Genomic DNA, 17,500 nt, shown 5'->3' on the forward strand with positions numbered 1-17,500 from the left:
GCTGTCTACCCCCCCCAGGTTCAGCTACAGTTCTTATCGGAAGAGCTTACAGTTTACAACGCTTGAAAAACTTATCACACAGAGAGAGGTGACAGTTGGCAAGCATCTACACCTGATCAAATGAAACCAATATCTAGACCTATAGGTCTGTATTCAAAAAGCATCTCTGAGTGCTTCTAACGTCACATACTGTAGACTACTTCAGGATGAACTTGTTTCAGCTGGAGAGCCCTGTCCTCTTAATTAGTCCAGTCTGGGGGTAGTTTCAGCCTGCAGAGGAGATATGCAGTGGTGAAACCTGAACACCCGCGTTTCTGTTCTTTAGTTGAGTGACATCATCTCCCTCTCTCTCTCTCTCTCTTATCTCTCGCTCTCATCTCTCTCTCTGTTTCTCTCTCTCTCAGGAGTCAAGAGCTGTGTAGAATGGAGGGGTGGCTGCTAGTCTCATATAAGACTACAGAGAGATATATTTCTGGATTTTCATTTGACAATTCTACATTCATACAGTATACATTAGCGGATAAAAGAATGTACATATAATTCATACTTCACAGTACATACGTGGATACACAATTGCATTGAACTATGTTGATGCTTGAAAAAAACCTTTTTTGGAGATAAATCGAAATCCAAAAATGATTCTCTTTTGATATCATAATGGCAGTATCAGTCCATAGTTTTTGTGACTCTCTTGAATGGTTAAAAGTGTAAAGCTATGTGAGAACCAAACAGCAAAGATATAAATGCAACGAAAGGCAATAGGACGTGTAGGCTGTACTAAGTTCATAGGTCATATGGAAGTCGACTCAATGATGTCACACAATAACACGTCTATGGGTTTACACATGACGTCATCATAAATGCTAAAGAATTTTAGTTTACATATATTTTTACCATGGAAAAGGTCAGTAAACCAGGTCAATAAAAACAACGACAAACAATGTTACTGTATAACACACAGATAACCCTCCTGTGTAATCAAGAAAAGGGGTCTGATCTTTCACAGTTGTCCGTTCTGGGGTCGGTTTTCCAGATGTAGTTGTAGTTTAAGTAGTACTATATTTATTTGTTTTGACCCAAACCCACACCTCTCCTAGACGAGCAGAGTACTCCATTTAACGACTCTCGTTAGCACACGCAGAGAAGATTGATCTGCAAATACAGATTTTACAATAGCTACTATCTCTCGGCTTTGCAGTTGGATTGTCGGGTGTATTACTTCAGCTGTTCTGTGTTGTGTGTCCAGGAGCATGGTATAAGGATCTAAAGCAGAAGATGGTCAATGCACATGTCTTGTCGTCATAGCTTTCGGATTGACGGAGAGCAGGTCACATGTCCCTACTACATCTCACCAGTGTAGGTAGACCAATAATAGCATCAAAGCACGGTCTAAAGACCAACCAATCAGTGTCCTCCTTTGGTGGAACCTCGAGTCTTGTGATGATTGGTTTATTCTACACTCACATTGGCCGTTTGTATCTCGAGCGACAGCTATTCTTCCTGGGGGCCACAATCATGCCTCACCCCTCTTATCTAGATCTATCCACCCCCTCCCGCCATCCCTCCCTTCATCCCCAGGCCTAGGCCACACAACAGTAGTGCTTCCACCAGGACTTGGAGAGTTTCTTCATCTTGTCAGGAGTTCGTTGTTTCAGCCTCTGTTGTAGCTGTGTGTCAGAGTGTTGGATGCTCGCCACGATCGCCGCGTCGAACACCTCCTTCAAGTTCTTCTGGGTCAGGGCGGAACATTCCATGTACGACACGGCGTGGATGTCTTCGGAGCAGAGCTGGGCCTCCTGCGGCTCCACGGGACGCTCCCGGTACTTGGCCAGCTCGATCAGGATCTTGACGTCCTCGCGGAGGTCCGACTGGGTGCCCACGAGAACCACGGGCGCCCGCGGGCAGTGACGACGGATCTCCGGGACCCACTTCTCGGAGACGTTCTGGAAGGAGGCGGGGCTTACCACGCTGAAGCACAGCAGGAAGATGTCAGCGTTTGTGTAGCACAGGGGGCGGAGCTTGTCAAACTCATCCTGAAGATTCATATATATATATAGAGGGAGAGAGAGAGAGAGAGAGAGAGAGAGAGAGAGAGAGAGAGAGTGTCACATGACTGGAGCTCATAACATAGGGGACAACACTGGTGAAGCTACTTTTAATGCTTCAGTAAGAGATCAGCTCGCTTCAAAGGCACTGCATTGACCCTGTACTCCTCTCAAATGAGTGTGTTTCTGTGTTGTTTGGGGAGGTGGGGTACTAGGTTAAGACTATGCTATGTGCATATGAATAGTTGTTGCTAAGACTATGCTATGTGCATATGGATAGTTGTTGCTAAGACTATGCTATGTGCATATGGATTGTTGTTGCTAAGACTATGCTGTGCGCATATGGATAGTTGTTGCTAGCGACAGTCAAATGAAAAGATGTTCCAGGTCTATTCTGTTCTATTCATATGAAGCAGTCATTGCAGTGAAGGAGCGCATAATCATAACCATCCATAGCCGGCAGACATGACACATCCATCAGTTTGTGCTCCAACGACATGCCTGTCAAACTGTCTAAGTGTGTACATGTCATCATGACGATCATCAATGTCATCAGCTCCTCTAAGGTCGCCAATCATATAGGCTAGTATACAACAGTTAGTTCCGACCAAGTAATTTGATTGGACAAGAGGCATTCCATGAGTGCTGATATACAGTATAACAGCACTGGGACTATATGTATCACTCCGCCGCACAGATGTTCTACTAAATGACCGTTAATTAGACTACATGTTTGTGTTCACGTTATTAGGCAACAGTCCTTTTGAAGTTCAGTTGTGGAACTATTTTTTGTTTATTTTTATGATTAAATAAACAAACAAATCATAATCTGTTGTCGCTTATTACTGTTAACTAATAAATCGCGCTGTAGAACTGTTGTATACTCCCTTACCCAATAACTCCGAATTTGCATTCTTTGAAATGATCATGACAGTATGTACAGTAAATAGCCGATGCTAAATAAAAAAAAACTAATCTATAATCAAGTCCAGTATGAGAGAGGGTTTAATGTTTAGAACGGCAGAATGATTGTTCTATTGTGAATGACTGTAATGCCATAAGACATGGCTGGGGGACACACAACCATGTGAATGTGATGGTTACATAATAATAATAATAATAATAACTTTATTTGTATAGCGCTTTTCCTGCAAACCAGCTCAAAGTGCTTTAAGCATTATATAATCTTCATTTAATTATTTTGTCATTTAAATGCAATATTAAACGGATGGGTTTTTATAATCTTAATTTAATTATTTGGTCATTTAAAGGCAATATTAAAAAGATGGGTTTTTAGTCTTGACTTGAACATATTTGCTGAGGTTGCATCCCTAATGTAAACTGGCAGTGCATTCCACAATTTGGGTGCATAAAATGAGAATGCAGCCTCACCAAATCTCTCTCACAATGCTAAAGCAGGGGAGAGAAACCAGAGTTGGCACAGTTCATATAAGCGCCAGGTGAGGTGACCTCTCAAACCTCTCAAAAAAAAGGTTGGGGGCTGAGTCAACAAAAATCTTCAGGACTCAGGAAAGGTTTAACCAAAACCGTCATTCTCTCTGTGTAAAGCATAGGGATTTGGGACCACTCCAACTCTGGCCTGTAAAAGCCTGTGAATTTGTGATTTTTCCCAAAGCTAAAAGCCTGAGAGAGGAGCGATCACATCACACCAGCTGGCAGGTACAAGTGACTGCATGGCAGGGAGTTACCAAGGCTGTGTTTCATTCCATAGAATTGGTCCCTCCGGGGCGGCGTAGCGGACTAAGCGTTGACCACGTAACCGCAGGGTTCCCGGTTCGTTTCCGGCCGTGGACATGTCCTGCATGTCATCCCTCCTCTCTCTCTCTCACCCATCCTTCCTGTCTAAATCTCTACTGTATCTGTCAATAAAAGGAAAAATATGAGTGGGACTGCCCCACTCAGAAAAAAGAATAAAAAAATAAAACTGGGTCCCTCCAGTGAGAGGCAAAGAACTTTGGCAGATCGGAGGGAGCAACTTTTTGGAATAAAACACAGACGTATGCACCTCAACCCAACCCAACCCTTGGACCACTGACTGTCACTGATGCCAATATATGCTTATCTTATCCCTTTAATGTGTGTAAAGTCCTTTCATCTACTGTAGCGCCTTAGTTACGCAACCTGCTGATTACTGCGTTTCCGGAACACAGTCTAGTTCATCTAGTTCCAAATGTTGATTGCTACTGAGGGGAGAGATAACACTGACATTCCAGAGAGATAGAATTGTTGTTGTTGTCGTTGTATTGACTAGAAATGCTGGTGTTTATTGACAGAGCAGGCCATGCCCCCCCCAACGCCATCCCTCTCTCCCTCTCCTGTGATACACCCAGCCTCACTGCTTCCTGAGTGAGGTTCACTGCTTCCTCTGTCCCATTTCAGCACCTTTCTCTTTCCTTTCTGCACTTCCTGGGTGAGTGACATTGAGAATGACATCATCCTCATTATTCTGTAGAATGAATTACAGTTACACCATCCATTCCATTATCTAACCTGCAGCCTGGACTACTCCAGTAGTACAGAGTTCTCTCTCTCTCTCTCTCCCCCTGACTGTTCTTTCTGTTCCTGACTCTCTGACAGTTGGTGACAGTTCTACCCTCCTCCCTCTCAACTCCTCTCTATTGCCCTCTAACCCCCCCTCCTTCCAGCTTGTTCCCTCTTTCTTGCCTGTAACCAGTCCGGGACAGTCTGTGTGTGTCTAGACGCTACACAAAACCACTCTGGTCTCCTCTCTCCTCTCTCCTCTCTCCTAGTCTCCTCTTTCCTGGCCTCCTCTCTCCTGGTCTCCTCTTTCCTGGTCTCCTCTCTCCTCTCTCCTGGTCTCCTCTCTCCTAGCCTCCTCTCTCCTAGTCTCCTCGCTCCTAGTCTCCTCTCTCCTGGTCTCCTCTCTCCTGGTCTCCTCTCTCCTCTCTCCTGGTCTCCTCTCTCCTAGCCTCCTCTCTCCTAGTCTCCTCTCTCCTAGTCTCCTCTCTCCTAGTCTCCTCTCTCCTGGTCTCCTCTCTCCTGGTCTCCTCTCTCCTAGTCTCCTCTCTCCTTGCCTCCTCTCTCCTAGCCTCCTCTTTCTTGGCCTCCTCTCTCCTGTCCTCCTCTCTCCTGGTCTCCTCTCTCCTAACCTCCTCTCTCCTAACCTCCTCTCTCCTCGCCTCCTCTCTCCTGGTCTCCTCTCTCCTGGCCTCCTCTCTCCTGGTCTCCTCTCTCCTGGCCTCCTCTCTCCTCTCTCTTGGTCTCCTCTCTCCTGGTCTCCTCTCTCCTCTCTCCTGGTCTCCTCTCTCCTGGTCTCCTCTCTCCTAGCCTCCTCTCTCCTCTCTCCTGGTCTCCTCTCTCCTGGTCTCCTCTCTCCTCTCTCCTGGTCTCCTCTCTCCTAGCCTCCTCTCTCCTAGCCTCCTCTCTCCTAGTCTCCTCTCTCCTGGTCTCCTCTCTCCTCTCTCCTCTCGCCTAGTCTCCTCTCTCCTGGTCTCCTCTCTCCTGGTCTCCTCTCTCCTGGTCTCCTCTCTCCTAGCCTCCTCTCTCCTAGCCTCCTCTCTCCTAGTCTCCTCTCTCCTGGTCTCCTCTCTCCTGGTCTCCTCTCTCCTGGTCTCCTCTCTCCTCTCTCCTTGCCTCCTCTCTCCTGGTCTCCTCTCTCCTCTCTCCTCTCTCCTTGCCTCCTCTCTCCTGGTCTCCTCTCTCCTAGCCTCCTCTCTCCTAGCCTCCTCTCTCCTAGTCTCCTCTCTCCTAGTCTCCTCTCTCCTCTCTCCTCTCTCCTCTCTCCTCTCTCCTAGCCTCCTCTCTCCTGGTCTCCTCTCTCCTGGTCTCCTCTCTCTTGGCCTCCACTCTCCTAGTCTCCTCTCTCCTAGCCTCCTCTCTCCTAGCCTCCTCTCTCCTCTCTCCTGGTCTCCTCTCTCCTGGTCTCCTGGCCTCCACTCTCCTAGCCTCCCCCTCCCTGGCCCTCCACTCTCCAGCCCCCTGCTGCCAAGGGCTTGTCTGTGTCTAGACAAAAAACCACCCTGGATCTCTCCCCCCTGACTCTCTCTCTAGCCCCTTCTCTCTCCTGTCTACTTACACTTTCCAGCTTTCATTCCTACAGTAACTACCGACTCTCCAGTCTGCTCTCTTTCTCCAGACCCCCCTCACTCACTCAGAGCCTGTTCTCTCTCTAGCACGCTCTCTCTCTCGCTCACGACTGCTCTCTCTCTCTCCAGCTCTCCTTTCTTCTTAACTCTCTCCAAGCTTTCCGTCCTACTACTGACTCTTCAGCCTTGCTCTCTCTCTCTCATCATCCCTCCTGTCTCTAGCTTGCTCTCTCTCTCTCTCCTGTCTACTCTGTCCAGCTTTCCTTCCTTCCTACTACTATCTCTCCAGCCGGCTCTGTCCTCCTCCAACAACAGTCCCGGCCAGCTCGCTCCAGCTTGGTTTCCTGTGTCCATTCCCAGCTGTGCCTCGGTTTAAAAAGCTACGTTTCCTCTCCAGGATATTCCATATGATATTCATCACAATTATGAGGTTTCCCTTCTGTAAATCCTCCCCCTGGCCTGTTGTAGTTCCCTCCCTCTCTCCCTCCTTTGTGTGTGTGTGTGTGTGTGTGTGTGTGTGTGTGTGTGTTTGTGTGTGTGTGTGTGTGTGTGTGTGTGTGTGAGAAAGAGAGACCGATAAGACAGATAAAAAAACCCTCCCTACACTAGACCATATGACCTGTCTGTCCTTGGTGGGAGAGATATAATGGGTCAGAACTGGTTGTTATTTCAACCTGAGTTTCAATCGATGAATATGTAAGGCACTCTCTCTCTAGTTAGTCCAGGAGTATTCGGATTAATATGGTTCCAGGAAATCAATCTCTTGTTTGATTTCACTGTTAGTTTAAACTAAAGTAGGCTAAACCAACATAATGTCCCCCAGGTAGAGGTCATTGTAAACTAGTGTGTTGTTATGACAGTGTCACCAGTGTGGCTCAGTTGGTATAATGCGAGCATAATGCAAGCTAGCAACCCTAAGGGTGCAGGTTAAATTCCCACCAAATATAGCTATGAAAAATGTATGCACTCACTGTACTGTAAGTTGCTTTGGGATAAAAGCGTCTGCTAAACGGATTAGTGTTACAAACCTGTCCAGCTGTGTCACAGAGCTGTAGTTTCACTGGCCTGCCGTCCACAGCCACCACCGCTGGAGAAAACAGGGTCAGGAAACAGTGGTACAGTTATTCACTCAGAGCAACTCATAATAGACTATAAAGGTCAACGCTATATTGAATTGCTAGACCATAGACATAGTCTGTAGCCTTGCAGTTATGAGTGGGGGAAATGTATTATTCAATTTCCCTATATATATAAAGACAGTCTTGATATGTCAGGCCTAGCCCAATAACTCCCAAAATATAAACCAGATATTATTATTCTTCTATTTTTGCCCAATCGTGAGCTTAGCATGATAAGGTTCTATCTCCGTTTAGAATTATACGGTTCTATCTCCGTTTAGGGCAGTTCAGAGATATTGAGCGTCAAAGTTTTCACATTCCATTATGTTTTGTGAGATGGAACCTTTGTATTTTATGAATTACTAACTCAAAAATGTCAACATTTTAAAAAATAACACCACACAGGCATTAATAAACACCTAATGGATCAGATTATGTAAAAAACTCAATTTTGACAGAAATGGAGATCCTAGAACCTTATAATTCTAACGTCACGAACTTGCCAAGTTTTTTATTTAGCCTACCTGAAAAGTTATCAAACGCGGTCGGGACGTACTCCGTGGGGTAACCGTTCGTAGTGTAGCTGACTATCAGACTGGTCTTCCCCACGGCTCCGTCTCCGACCAGGACACATTTCACCCTGCGCTCCCCTCCTGAGCCCCCCGTCCGGAGACCCCTGGACTCTCCTCGGCTGCGGAACCTCCGAGGGGGGACCGGCGGGACCGGGACCCCCGAGACCCCCGAGGAGGACACCGCCACAGGCTTGTATTCTCCATCGCCCTGCGGAGGCATCGCTCACCAGCGTCAAAGTGACTTAATCCAAATTAAAGTTTCGCCAAATCATTATTTTCCTACTAGCTCTGACATCAACCAACGGAGTTTCAAGGGAGAGCTGATTGTGATTGTCCCTTGTTATTCTCTGTAGAGTTTCCATAGCTGAAAAAAAAATAAAGCATACACTTTAATATAATATATTATTCCATATACGCTATTTTGATATATCCAACATTCCTAAAAAGGAAAGGAAAAAAAAGGGGGAAAACATCCATCAAACCATAGATCCAAAAAAGGCGCAGTTTTAAAATCAAGTTTTTGAGACGCGCTCTTCTGGTCTCAGAGTCGCTCCCAGTTGTGACTCTCTCCGCTCGGGACGGGAACAGCAGCATGACGTCATCACATCACTGGGGCAGAGAGATTGCCTCCCCGTTACAACCAATGGCAAGCCCGGGAATGAAGTGGGGGAAAACATACAATAAAAGATAGTGCATAAAGTCAATGGAATGAATGAAAGCTTTATTTCGAACATGTGAAAAAAGAAATAGTTATAACAACAAAAAACAAGAAAAAAAACAAGACAAAACAAAACAAAAAACACTATTTACTTAACATGTCCGAAAAGGAGTAGGAAGAAGCATAAGCTTATTTAATCCTACCCCTTCTCCAATAATCAGAGATTAATAATTAATAATCTACAGTTAACTTCAATATTAATATAATATCTTTTAAATTAAATCAAATTTATTTACGTATTTACATATTTACCAACAATAGAAAACAGATAATGTAAATAAACAATGGACAAAACTAAAATCATATTGGGGTTGACTGAAACCCTTTAGGCCTATTTGAAACGAGATCCATTTTTTTTAAGTGTGTCTAGTCCAGTTGAACATTGTAAATTGTAGCTTTGTAATGTTATCTAACACGAATGGTAAACATCTGTTTAATTTGAATCTGGGTAATAGATAGAGACGTTGAACTTGACTATGATCAAATTGGACATTTCTAACTGGACTCACGTGAAGCCAGCAGATTTAAGAGAACTTCCGGTTTGTCGAAAACCTTCAAATAAAAGTGCTCCCTCGAAGAATGCAATTTCTAATAATAAAAAAAACGTTCACAAATAGATATATTGGAACTATTTCTTTCAAATATATTGATGCGGTAACCAAAATACAATACAATAAAATAAAATAAATGTAACACCTGAAACAACCTTTTTTCATCTAGAGCCAAAATCACTAGGCCCTAATCTGTCAAAACATAATTAGCTGGCTAGAGCAATCTTCATTCACTTTGTTGTACAATGTCAAACAATATATTTTACAGCCACGTGTTTAGTTTCTTTAGAGTAACAAAGGTTAATATACTTTTGTATTTTATGTCATAAAAAAAGATATCCTTTATTTATACCATGGCAAAATTGACAATTCTTCTTTATCTTTTAAGAACACCCCATTCCAACTTAAAATGTGATTTACAAGAATTACCTGTAGCTTTTTGATATATTTTATACTTTTTAAACTAATTTAACTAACGAGCAGTGGTGGTCTGTGCATTTATGTCAACAAAACCTGGCGTACAGTCATTGCTACCATTGAGAGTCATTGCTCTGCCAATCTGGAATATGATGACCAAGTGTAGACCGTTTTACTGTGTGTAGAACGGTCTGTGTACTGCGTGTGTGTGTGTGTGTGTGTGTGTGTGTGTGTGTGTGTGTGTGTTACTAAGTGTAGAGAGTTCACTGCTAGTGCTATCACTGCAGCCTACATCCTTCCAGATGCTAATGCTAAGATAGCAATGAAAGAACTGCATGTTGCCATTAGCAACCAGCAAACTGCACACCCGGAAAGTGCCTTCATTATTGCAGGGGGGGATTTCAACCATTGGAATCTGAGGACTGTATTCTACTCCGAAAACTCCACCCGCATGTCCCCTGCCCTACCAGAGATGACAGAACTGGGGCGCTTAGGTGGCGTAGCGGGTTAAGCGCTGACCATGTAACCGCAGGGTCCCTGGTTCGATTCCGGCTGGGGACATATCCTGCGTGTCATCCCTCCTCTCTCTCTCACCCATCCTTCCTGTCATAATCTCTACTGTGTCTGTCATTAAAAGGAAAAATATGAGGAAAAAAAGAGATGACAGAACTCTAGATCATGTTTATACCAACATAGCTGAGGGCTATAAAGCCATTCCGCTGGGACAATCTGAGCACATCTCATTGTTCCTACTCCCCAAGTACACACCACTCATTAAACGTGTGAAACCGACAGTGAGGACAGTTAAAATCTGGCCAGAGGGAGCCGACTCTACACTGCAGCACCAGTTCCATACCAAGGACTGGCCTATAGATGCTCAGAGCTCAGACCACACTTGGGACCATCGCACGGACATTGATCTGTACATCTCTTCCGTTCTGGATTACATCAACACATGCACCGACAGTGTCACAATCCTGTGCCAACCTTCCCCAACTAGAAGCATTGGTGAACACTGCTGAAGGTACGCGACTCCAGTTTCAGATCAGGCGAGGCAGAGGCCTTACAGCTCAGCCAGGGATAATCTGAAGAGGAGGGGCATCAGGGAGGCCAAGCTCAACCACAAACTGCAGATCGAGTAGCACTTCCAGAGCAACTCTGACCCCCGTCATATGTAGCAAGGCATCCAGGCCATCACAGACTACAAACCCCAAAATGCAGCCCCCCCTCACCAGCACATCGTCCCTACCCAACGAGCTCAACCACTTCTACGCTCGCTTCAACCGGGACAACAAAGAAACGCCTACCGCAGAAACAGGTCAACAGAAGACACTATCCCCATGGCACTTCACTCCACCCTGACCCACCTAGATACAAGCAACACCTTCACAAGGATGCTGTTCATTAACATTACACAATTACATTTTCGGCATTTAGCTGACGCCTTATTCTAAGTCATTTAGCAGAAACTGAATCATTTTGCAGACGTCGAGTAATTTAGCAGAAGTAAGTGAATCCTCTGTCCACCAGTCATAGCAGGAAAAAGTAATCTATGCTCAGGCCAGGGGCCATTGGCAGTCGTCGTGCTAGAAGAAGGAAGATTTGTTTTATTACACAGGAGAAACAGTAGATATAGTAGGAGGAGGGACAGTTAAGGTGTAGCCTTAAGAGATGGGGTCTTCAGTCTCTGGCAGAAGATGGGGAGTGATTCTGCAGTTCTGACAACAGTGGGAAGCTCGTTCCACCAGTGGTGAGCCAGTATAGTGAAGAGACTTGACCGGGCAGTGCGACAGAGGTGGTGGAGCCAGTCGGCCAGCAGAGGTGGAGGAGTGGAGTGAACAGGCTGATGTTTGGGGGGGTGACCATCGCTTGCAGGTAGGCAGGGCAGGGGGCTGCTCTTTTTGCCGCCTGGTAGTCACGCACCAGGGTCTTGAATCTGTTGAACACCAGACGGGCAGCAGCATTCTGTATGAGCTGCAGGGGTCTGATGGCGGAGGTGGGGAACCCAGCCAGGAGTGTGTGTGTTGGAGTAATCTCTCAGTAATCTCTCACTCCAGAAGGACAAACCTACCACCTGGTGGACAATGAAAATACTTTGTATCATTGTGGTGATTCAACCTGTCTGAATGTGTAATAAAAATCCCTTAATCCTTTAATTAATGGATTATTTCCACGTCCAATATCTATATCTATCTCTCTATATATATATCTACATTTTTCAAGTAATTTCGGATTAACATTACAATTTTGGATTAACATTGATTGAATGTGTAATAACAATCCCGTAATCCTTTAATTAATGGATTATTTCCACGTCCAATATCTATTTCTATCTCTCTATATATATATAGTAATATAATAAATTATATTAAGTAATTTCGGATTACAGGACAGGAAAAGACATCGCTAATGTCAATGATTACGTTATATTATAGAGCTTTTATTTTGAAAAAACATGTAGCTACGGGAAGCGAGAGGGATCAGCGACGTCCTCAAGGATTCGCGGACATCATTAGGGATTTTCCTCCGCTACTATCTCCATTGGCTTTAGAAACACAAGAAGACGCTCAGCTGACCAAACCACAACATTGGCAATGTCGGAAACATACGGTAGGGAACTGGAACCTCTCAATGCATGGTCACATCTCAATGCATAAGCTTGAGTTGTTGGAGCAGGTGTATTGCAATGCAATGTCTTATTTATTTATGCAATGTCTTATGCCTTATTGAGCTAGTTAGCTGAGCTAGGCTATGGAGGCAGGCATGTTGACATCATCAGATCTTCCATCACCCTCCAGTTTATTTCGGATCATGCAGAATAAACCATCAAGTGCGCACATGACATGCCTGTTCCCCTGTCAAGGAGGGGTGTGGGTGGGGGTGGGGGGGGGGGGGTGGGGGGGAATAACAAGGGCCATACAGAATCTGTACAGATGAGAGTATATTTTCAGTTCATCATCATCCATCCATCATCAGTGTTGTGGCTGCCCACTCCTATTGTAATTATTAAATTCCTAAAAAATCCTAGGATTGTATCAATTATCTGTCTTATCAACCCCCAGATTACTTATACTGTCTTTTCTATCCCCAGATTTCCTCTTCAAATTCTTAGTGATTGGAAACGCAGGAACTGGGAAATCCTGCCTGCTTCATCAGTTCATCGAGAGGAGATGTGAGTCGACCAAACAAATATGTCTGTCTGTGAGTCCCCAGTGGGAATGGGATCTGGTGACGTTAGAATTATAAGGTTCTATCTCCATTTTTGCCAAAATTGAGTTTTTTACATAATCTGATCCATTAGGTGTTTATTAATGCCTGTGTGGTGTTATTTTTTTAGATGTAGACATTTTTGAGTTAGTAATTCCTAAAATACAAAGGTTCCATCTCACAAAACGTAATGGAATGTAAAAACTCTGACGCTCAATATCTCTGAACTGCCCTAAACGGAGATAGAACCTTATAATTCTAAACTCACGACATCATAATCACGATCTGTCTGATAGAACATATATGTTTTGAACCCGTCCTTATCAGTTTTAATGATGAATAGGTCTTGAGGCTTTCACACATTAAGCCTAATCCTGGACTAAATACATTTTTTAATAGTAGATCTCCATTGTAGATGCATTTTATTCTAGGATTAGGCTTAATCTATAGCCTATATGTCCAGGAAAAATCTTGTTTTTTATTCCAGAGGGGAAAATTAAGGCATTACAGTTGCTCAGATCACTACAGCAACAAAATAAAGTGACAATAGAATCATAGAATAAAATAGACATCTGAAACATTATATACAGTAAGAACAGTCCAGTGGCCTGGTGTGGTCCAGTGGTCTAGCACCGTGGTTTACAGTGCACACATTATGCCCATGTCGGCATGGGTTCGAATCCGGCCCATGCCCTGCTGACATGTCCTCTCTCCCTTCTTCTCATACTTTCCTGTCTGTCTTCACTATCTGTCCAATAAAATGAAAAAAAATATGAGTGGGACTGCCCCACTCAGAAAAATAACAAAAAAAAAAAAAACAACAGTTCAGTATGATTTAACATCCCTCAGCCTGACACTGATCACCCAGATCGAGCCAGCCGGAGGAGGAGATGTACAGCTTTATTGCGGCAGGCAATAAAGGCAATCTCCTTAGTGCAACGTGGTTGTGGTAGTCTGTTGCTAAACATTCCATGCCATTCTTTAATTCTTAATTCTATTCATAGTTAAGGATGATTCCAATCACACCATCGGCGTGGAGTTTGGCTCCAAGATAATAAACGTGGTGAACAAGTTTGTCAAACTCCAGATCTGGGACACGGCGGGGCAGGAGAGGTTCAGGTACGCTGGATTTTATTATCTCGAAAAACAGTTTACACCATTGTTATCTCTGTCTCTGTCTCTGTCTCTCTCTCTCTCTCTCTCTCTCTCTGTCTCTATCTCTGTCTCTGTCTCTGTCTCTGTCTCTGTCTCTGTCTCTGTCTCTCTCTCTCTCTCTCTCTGTCTCTATCTCTGTCTCTGTCTTTGTCTCTCTCTCTGTCTCTGTCTCTCTCTCTGTCTCTGTCTCTGTCTCTGTCTCTGTCTGTCTGTCTCTCTCAGTCTCTGTCTCTGTCTCTGTCTCTCTCTCTGTCTCTGTCTCTGTCTCTCTCTCTCTCTGTCTCTCTGTCTCTGTCTCTGTCTCTGTCTCTGTCTCTCTCTCTCTGTCTCTGTCTCTCTCTCTCTCTCTGTCTCTGTCTCTGTCTCTCTCTTTCTCTGTCTCTGTCTCTCTCTGTCTCTCTCTCTGTCTCTGTCTCTGTCTCTCTCTCTCTCTGTCTCTGTCTCTCTCTCTGTCTCTGTCTCTGTCTCTCTCTGTCTCTCTCTCTCTCTCTCTCTCTCTCTCTCTCTCTCTCTCTCTCTCTCTCTCTCTCTCTCTCTCTCTCTCTCTCTCTGTCTCTCGCTTGCTTGGTTATGTCTCTTTCCTCCAATGTAGCCGGAGGAGGCTGGCGGAGGTAGAAATCAGAGGAGAGGCTCATTGTGATGCAAATGCTAAAAATTGTCAAAATGGACTGACTTATACAGCTTATTCCAAAGTGCTTTACAACGGCCTCTCTCATTCACCCATTCACACACACATTCACACACCAATGGCGGCAAGCTACCATGCAAGGAGCCGCCGGCCCGCTCATTGGGAGCAATTTGGGGTTCAGTGTCTTGCCCAAGGACACCTCGACAGGTGGCCAGCCGGGGTTCGAACCGCCGACCTTGCGGTCATTAGAAGCCGGGCTCTCTACCACCTGTGCCACCACCACCCCGCATGGAATGGATACATGGAATGGAATGGACACATGTTTAATACCATTTCCTCATTCGATTCAATGCATTACAATGAGCTTGTACTCCGATTTCTACCTCCACCAACCTCCTCTGTATGTAGCTCATATCGAGCTCATCATCTGATCTCTGATCTGATGCCAGATCCTCAACATTTTACATTTACATTTTTTACATTTAGCAGGCGCCTTATTCCAAAGCGACTTACAATCAATACATTTGAATACTAAGCATGTGAATCATCAGTCCACCATTCGTTGCAGGAAGAGTAATCCAGCTTTTACATTTTTTTTTCTCACTGGAGAAACAGAGAAACAGTACAAGGGGGGCAATAGAAGTTCTTAGGGACACAGTAGAGGGGAAAGCGGGTGTCTTTAGGAGACGTAGTGGTGAGGGGCAGAAGATGTCTCAGGAGGAGCAGTTAAGGTGTAACCTGAAGAGATGGGTCTTCAGTCTACGACGGAAGATGGGTAGTGACTCTGCCGTTCTGACAGCCGTGGGGAGCTCATTCCACCATTCCACTCAACAGCCTGAGAGTGAATCATTGCCAGACGCTGTGAGGGAGTAGCTAACGTAGCTACTTTAACTAATGTACTGTAGCGAATGCACAGCGCAGCTTGAAACTCAGAATCATTGACTGAGAGAGAAAATCCAGCAGTATTTTGCTCTGTAAATTTTCCAACCTACCAAGCCTCCCCTTATACAACGTTGATGCCTACCTGTTTAAGTGTACAGTCGCAAAACGCGTTGATATTAATGTCATAATGTAATGTAATGTTATATTTATGTTGTAGTAGTAATGTTGTTGTAATATCACAGTAATGACCATGCGTTGCCGTCCTCAGGTCAGTGACAAGGAGTTACTACAGAGGAGCAGCCGGAGCTCTGCTTGTCTATGACATCACCAGGTAAACGACCCAATCACAGCGAAGCAGTTGGATGATGGTAGCAACTTCTTGCTCCGCCATCTTGCTCTGCCCCTAACTGTTGAATCCCCTCTTCTATCTCTCTCCTCACCTTCTCCTCACCCCCCCCCCCCCTCACTCTCGCTCTCACTCTGTCATCATATCTCTTCTTCACTTCTCTCCCTCTCTACCCCCTGTTTCAATTCTGCTTACCCACCCTCTCCCCCCTTCTGACCTCTTCCCCGTGCCCCCCCCCCCCGCCGTCCTTCCTCATAATATCCCTTCCCCTCCCCGCCCTGTAGTCGTGAGACGTACAATGCTCTGACCACCTGGCTGACAGATGCCAGGATGTTGGCCAGTCAGAACATCGTCATCATCCTGTGTGGCAACAAGAAGGACCTGGACGCAGACCGAGAGGTCACCTTCCTGGAGGCTTCGCGTTTCGCTCAGGAGAATGGTGAGTTGATTGGTTCTGCCTGTCTGGCTTGCTGGCTGGCTAGCAGGACTCTGAAGGATGGCCTCTTTTATCAGGGTATCTGCGGTGTCTTGAAAATTATTAAAAGTTGCTAAATCAATTTTGGGAAAATCAAGACCCTTAATAAGTATTAAAAAGTCACGATTTTATGAGGTCTTGAATTTTGTTGGTATTTTTCTGAATTAGACTCTGTCCAAAGAGTTTGAGTCCTAAAAGCTTTTAGTAAAAGTTCATGAATGTATAAGTTTTATTAAAAAACAAAGATGAACCGGAAATTCTGTTGTATAATAGTGGTCTAGTCTATTGCAAACTAAAACTGTTAAGTTAAAGGTGTCACTGATGTAAACGGTTACAGCTCCAAGTGGCGGTGAGGTCTGGAAAAATATTGACAAGGTCTTTAAAAAGTCTTAGAAAGGTATTGAAATTAACCTCAAGATTCCTGTATATACCCTGTATTAGCTTCATTGCCAAATCAACCCCATAGCTTAGCCCTCCTGTAGATCTTAAAACTTGGTCAAACTATAGAACCAAACCAAGCTGAGCTATACTGGACTGGTCCTGTGCATCCACACTGGTTGCTGTAACAGTGCTGTGAAAACAGAATATCTTCTATCGGATCTGGATGAAATGGATGGGATATGTTAAACCTGTAAGGTCAGATTTCTGTTGAACTGTTAAAAGAACATGAGAGGGTTTCTTGAATCATTTTCTATTCTAATCTGTGTCATATGTAAGATGAAAGCTCCCCAAGTTCACTCGCTATTTCTTTTTCTTTTCTTTTTTATTTGTTTCTTTTTGTTCTACTTTACTTAATATAAAAAAGAAAAAAGGACTTTGGTCATAGGAACTGAGTTGATTGTGATATGTTGAAAGTAAAGATGATTGCTTAAACCAATGACCATTGACAATAAAAAGAAAATGTCAAAAAAAGAAAACAGAATATCTGAGCCTGCACAGTATGACTTGAGTCTGCCCTGTAGTGTGTAAAGCCACCTAGATGAATGGCCTAGGTGGAAGTGAAATGGTGACACATCCACCCAGATGTCATTTCTATATTTTGATATATCATTACTTAGTAAGTACAGAGTTACTTACTACAATGTTATTTCTTGAGTAATTAATTACAGTGTTTTACACAGGCCAAAAGCAATGGCTGTTTTGTGTTCTAAGCTGTCCACTAGAGGTCAGTGTGGAACAACTCTCTGGTGTGAACAGCCCACAGAAGCAGTTTAGTCCTCCAGAGCTATAATAACATCAATGGTTCGAAAACATTTGAAAAAAATGAATCCAATCTCAACAACATTTGTGTTGCTGTGAGACCGTGTGTGTGCGCTCGA

The 17,500-nt window shown here is 44.3% G+C and overlaps 2 protein-coding genes across 2 annotated transcripts in view; one reads left to right on the forward strand and one right to left on the reverse strand.

Annotated features, from left to right (window-relative positions):
• The window catches only part of rhoua (ras homolog family member Ua), a 9,599-nt gene extending 1,267 nt beyond the window's left edge, over positions 1 to 8,332 (reverse strand). Inside the window, exons 1-3 of the mRNA XM_080549137.1 lie at positions 7,755 to 8,332; positions 7,141 to 7,199; positions 1 to 2,033 (exon numbers count right to left, since the gene is read on the reverse strand). The exon at positions 1 to 2,033 is cut by the window's left edge and continues 1,267 nt beyond it. Coding sequence (XP_080405263.1) covers positions 1,581 to 2,033; positions 7,141 to 7,199; positions 7,755 to 8,022 — 780 coding nt within the window. The 5' untranslated portion in view covers positions 8,023 to 8,332 and the 3' untranslated portion in view covers positions 1 to 1,580. The remainder of the gene's footprint in view (positions 2,034 to 7,140; positions 7,200 to 7,754) is intronic.
• A 3,697-nt stretch (positions 8,333 to 12,029) lies between these two features.
• rab4a (RAB4a, member RAS oncogene family) overlaps positions 12,030 to 17,500 on the forward strand; it is an 11,189-nt gene continuing 5,718 nt past the window's right edge. Inside the window, exons 1-5 of the mRNA XM_080549283.1 lie at positions 12,030 to 12,098; positions 12,580 to 12,660; positions 13,700 to 13,814; positions 15,629 to 15,691; positions 15,991 to 16,145. Of these exons, the coding sequence (XP_080405409.1) occupies positions 12,083 to 12,098; positions 12,580 to 12,660; positions 13,700 to 13,814; positions 15,629 to 15,691; positions 15,991 to 16,145 (430 nt within the window). The 5' untranslated portion in view covers positions 12,030 to 12,082. The remainder of the gene's footprint in view (positions 12,099 to 12,579; positions 12,661 to 13,699; positions 13,815 to 15,628; positions 15,692 to 15,990; positions 16,146 to 17,500) is intronic.

This window comes from Nansenia antarctica (genome assembly GCF_963989245.1).
Source record: "Nansenia antarctica genome assembly, chromosome: 19".
Classification (NCBI taxonomy): Eukaryota; Metazoa; Chordata; class Actinopteri; order Argentiniformes; family Microstomatidae; genus Nansenia; species Nansenia antarctica.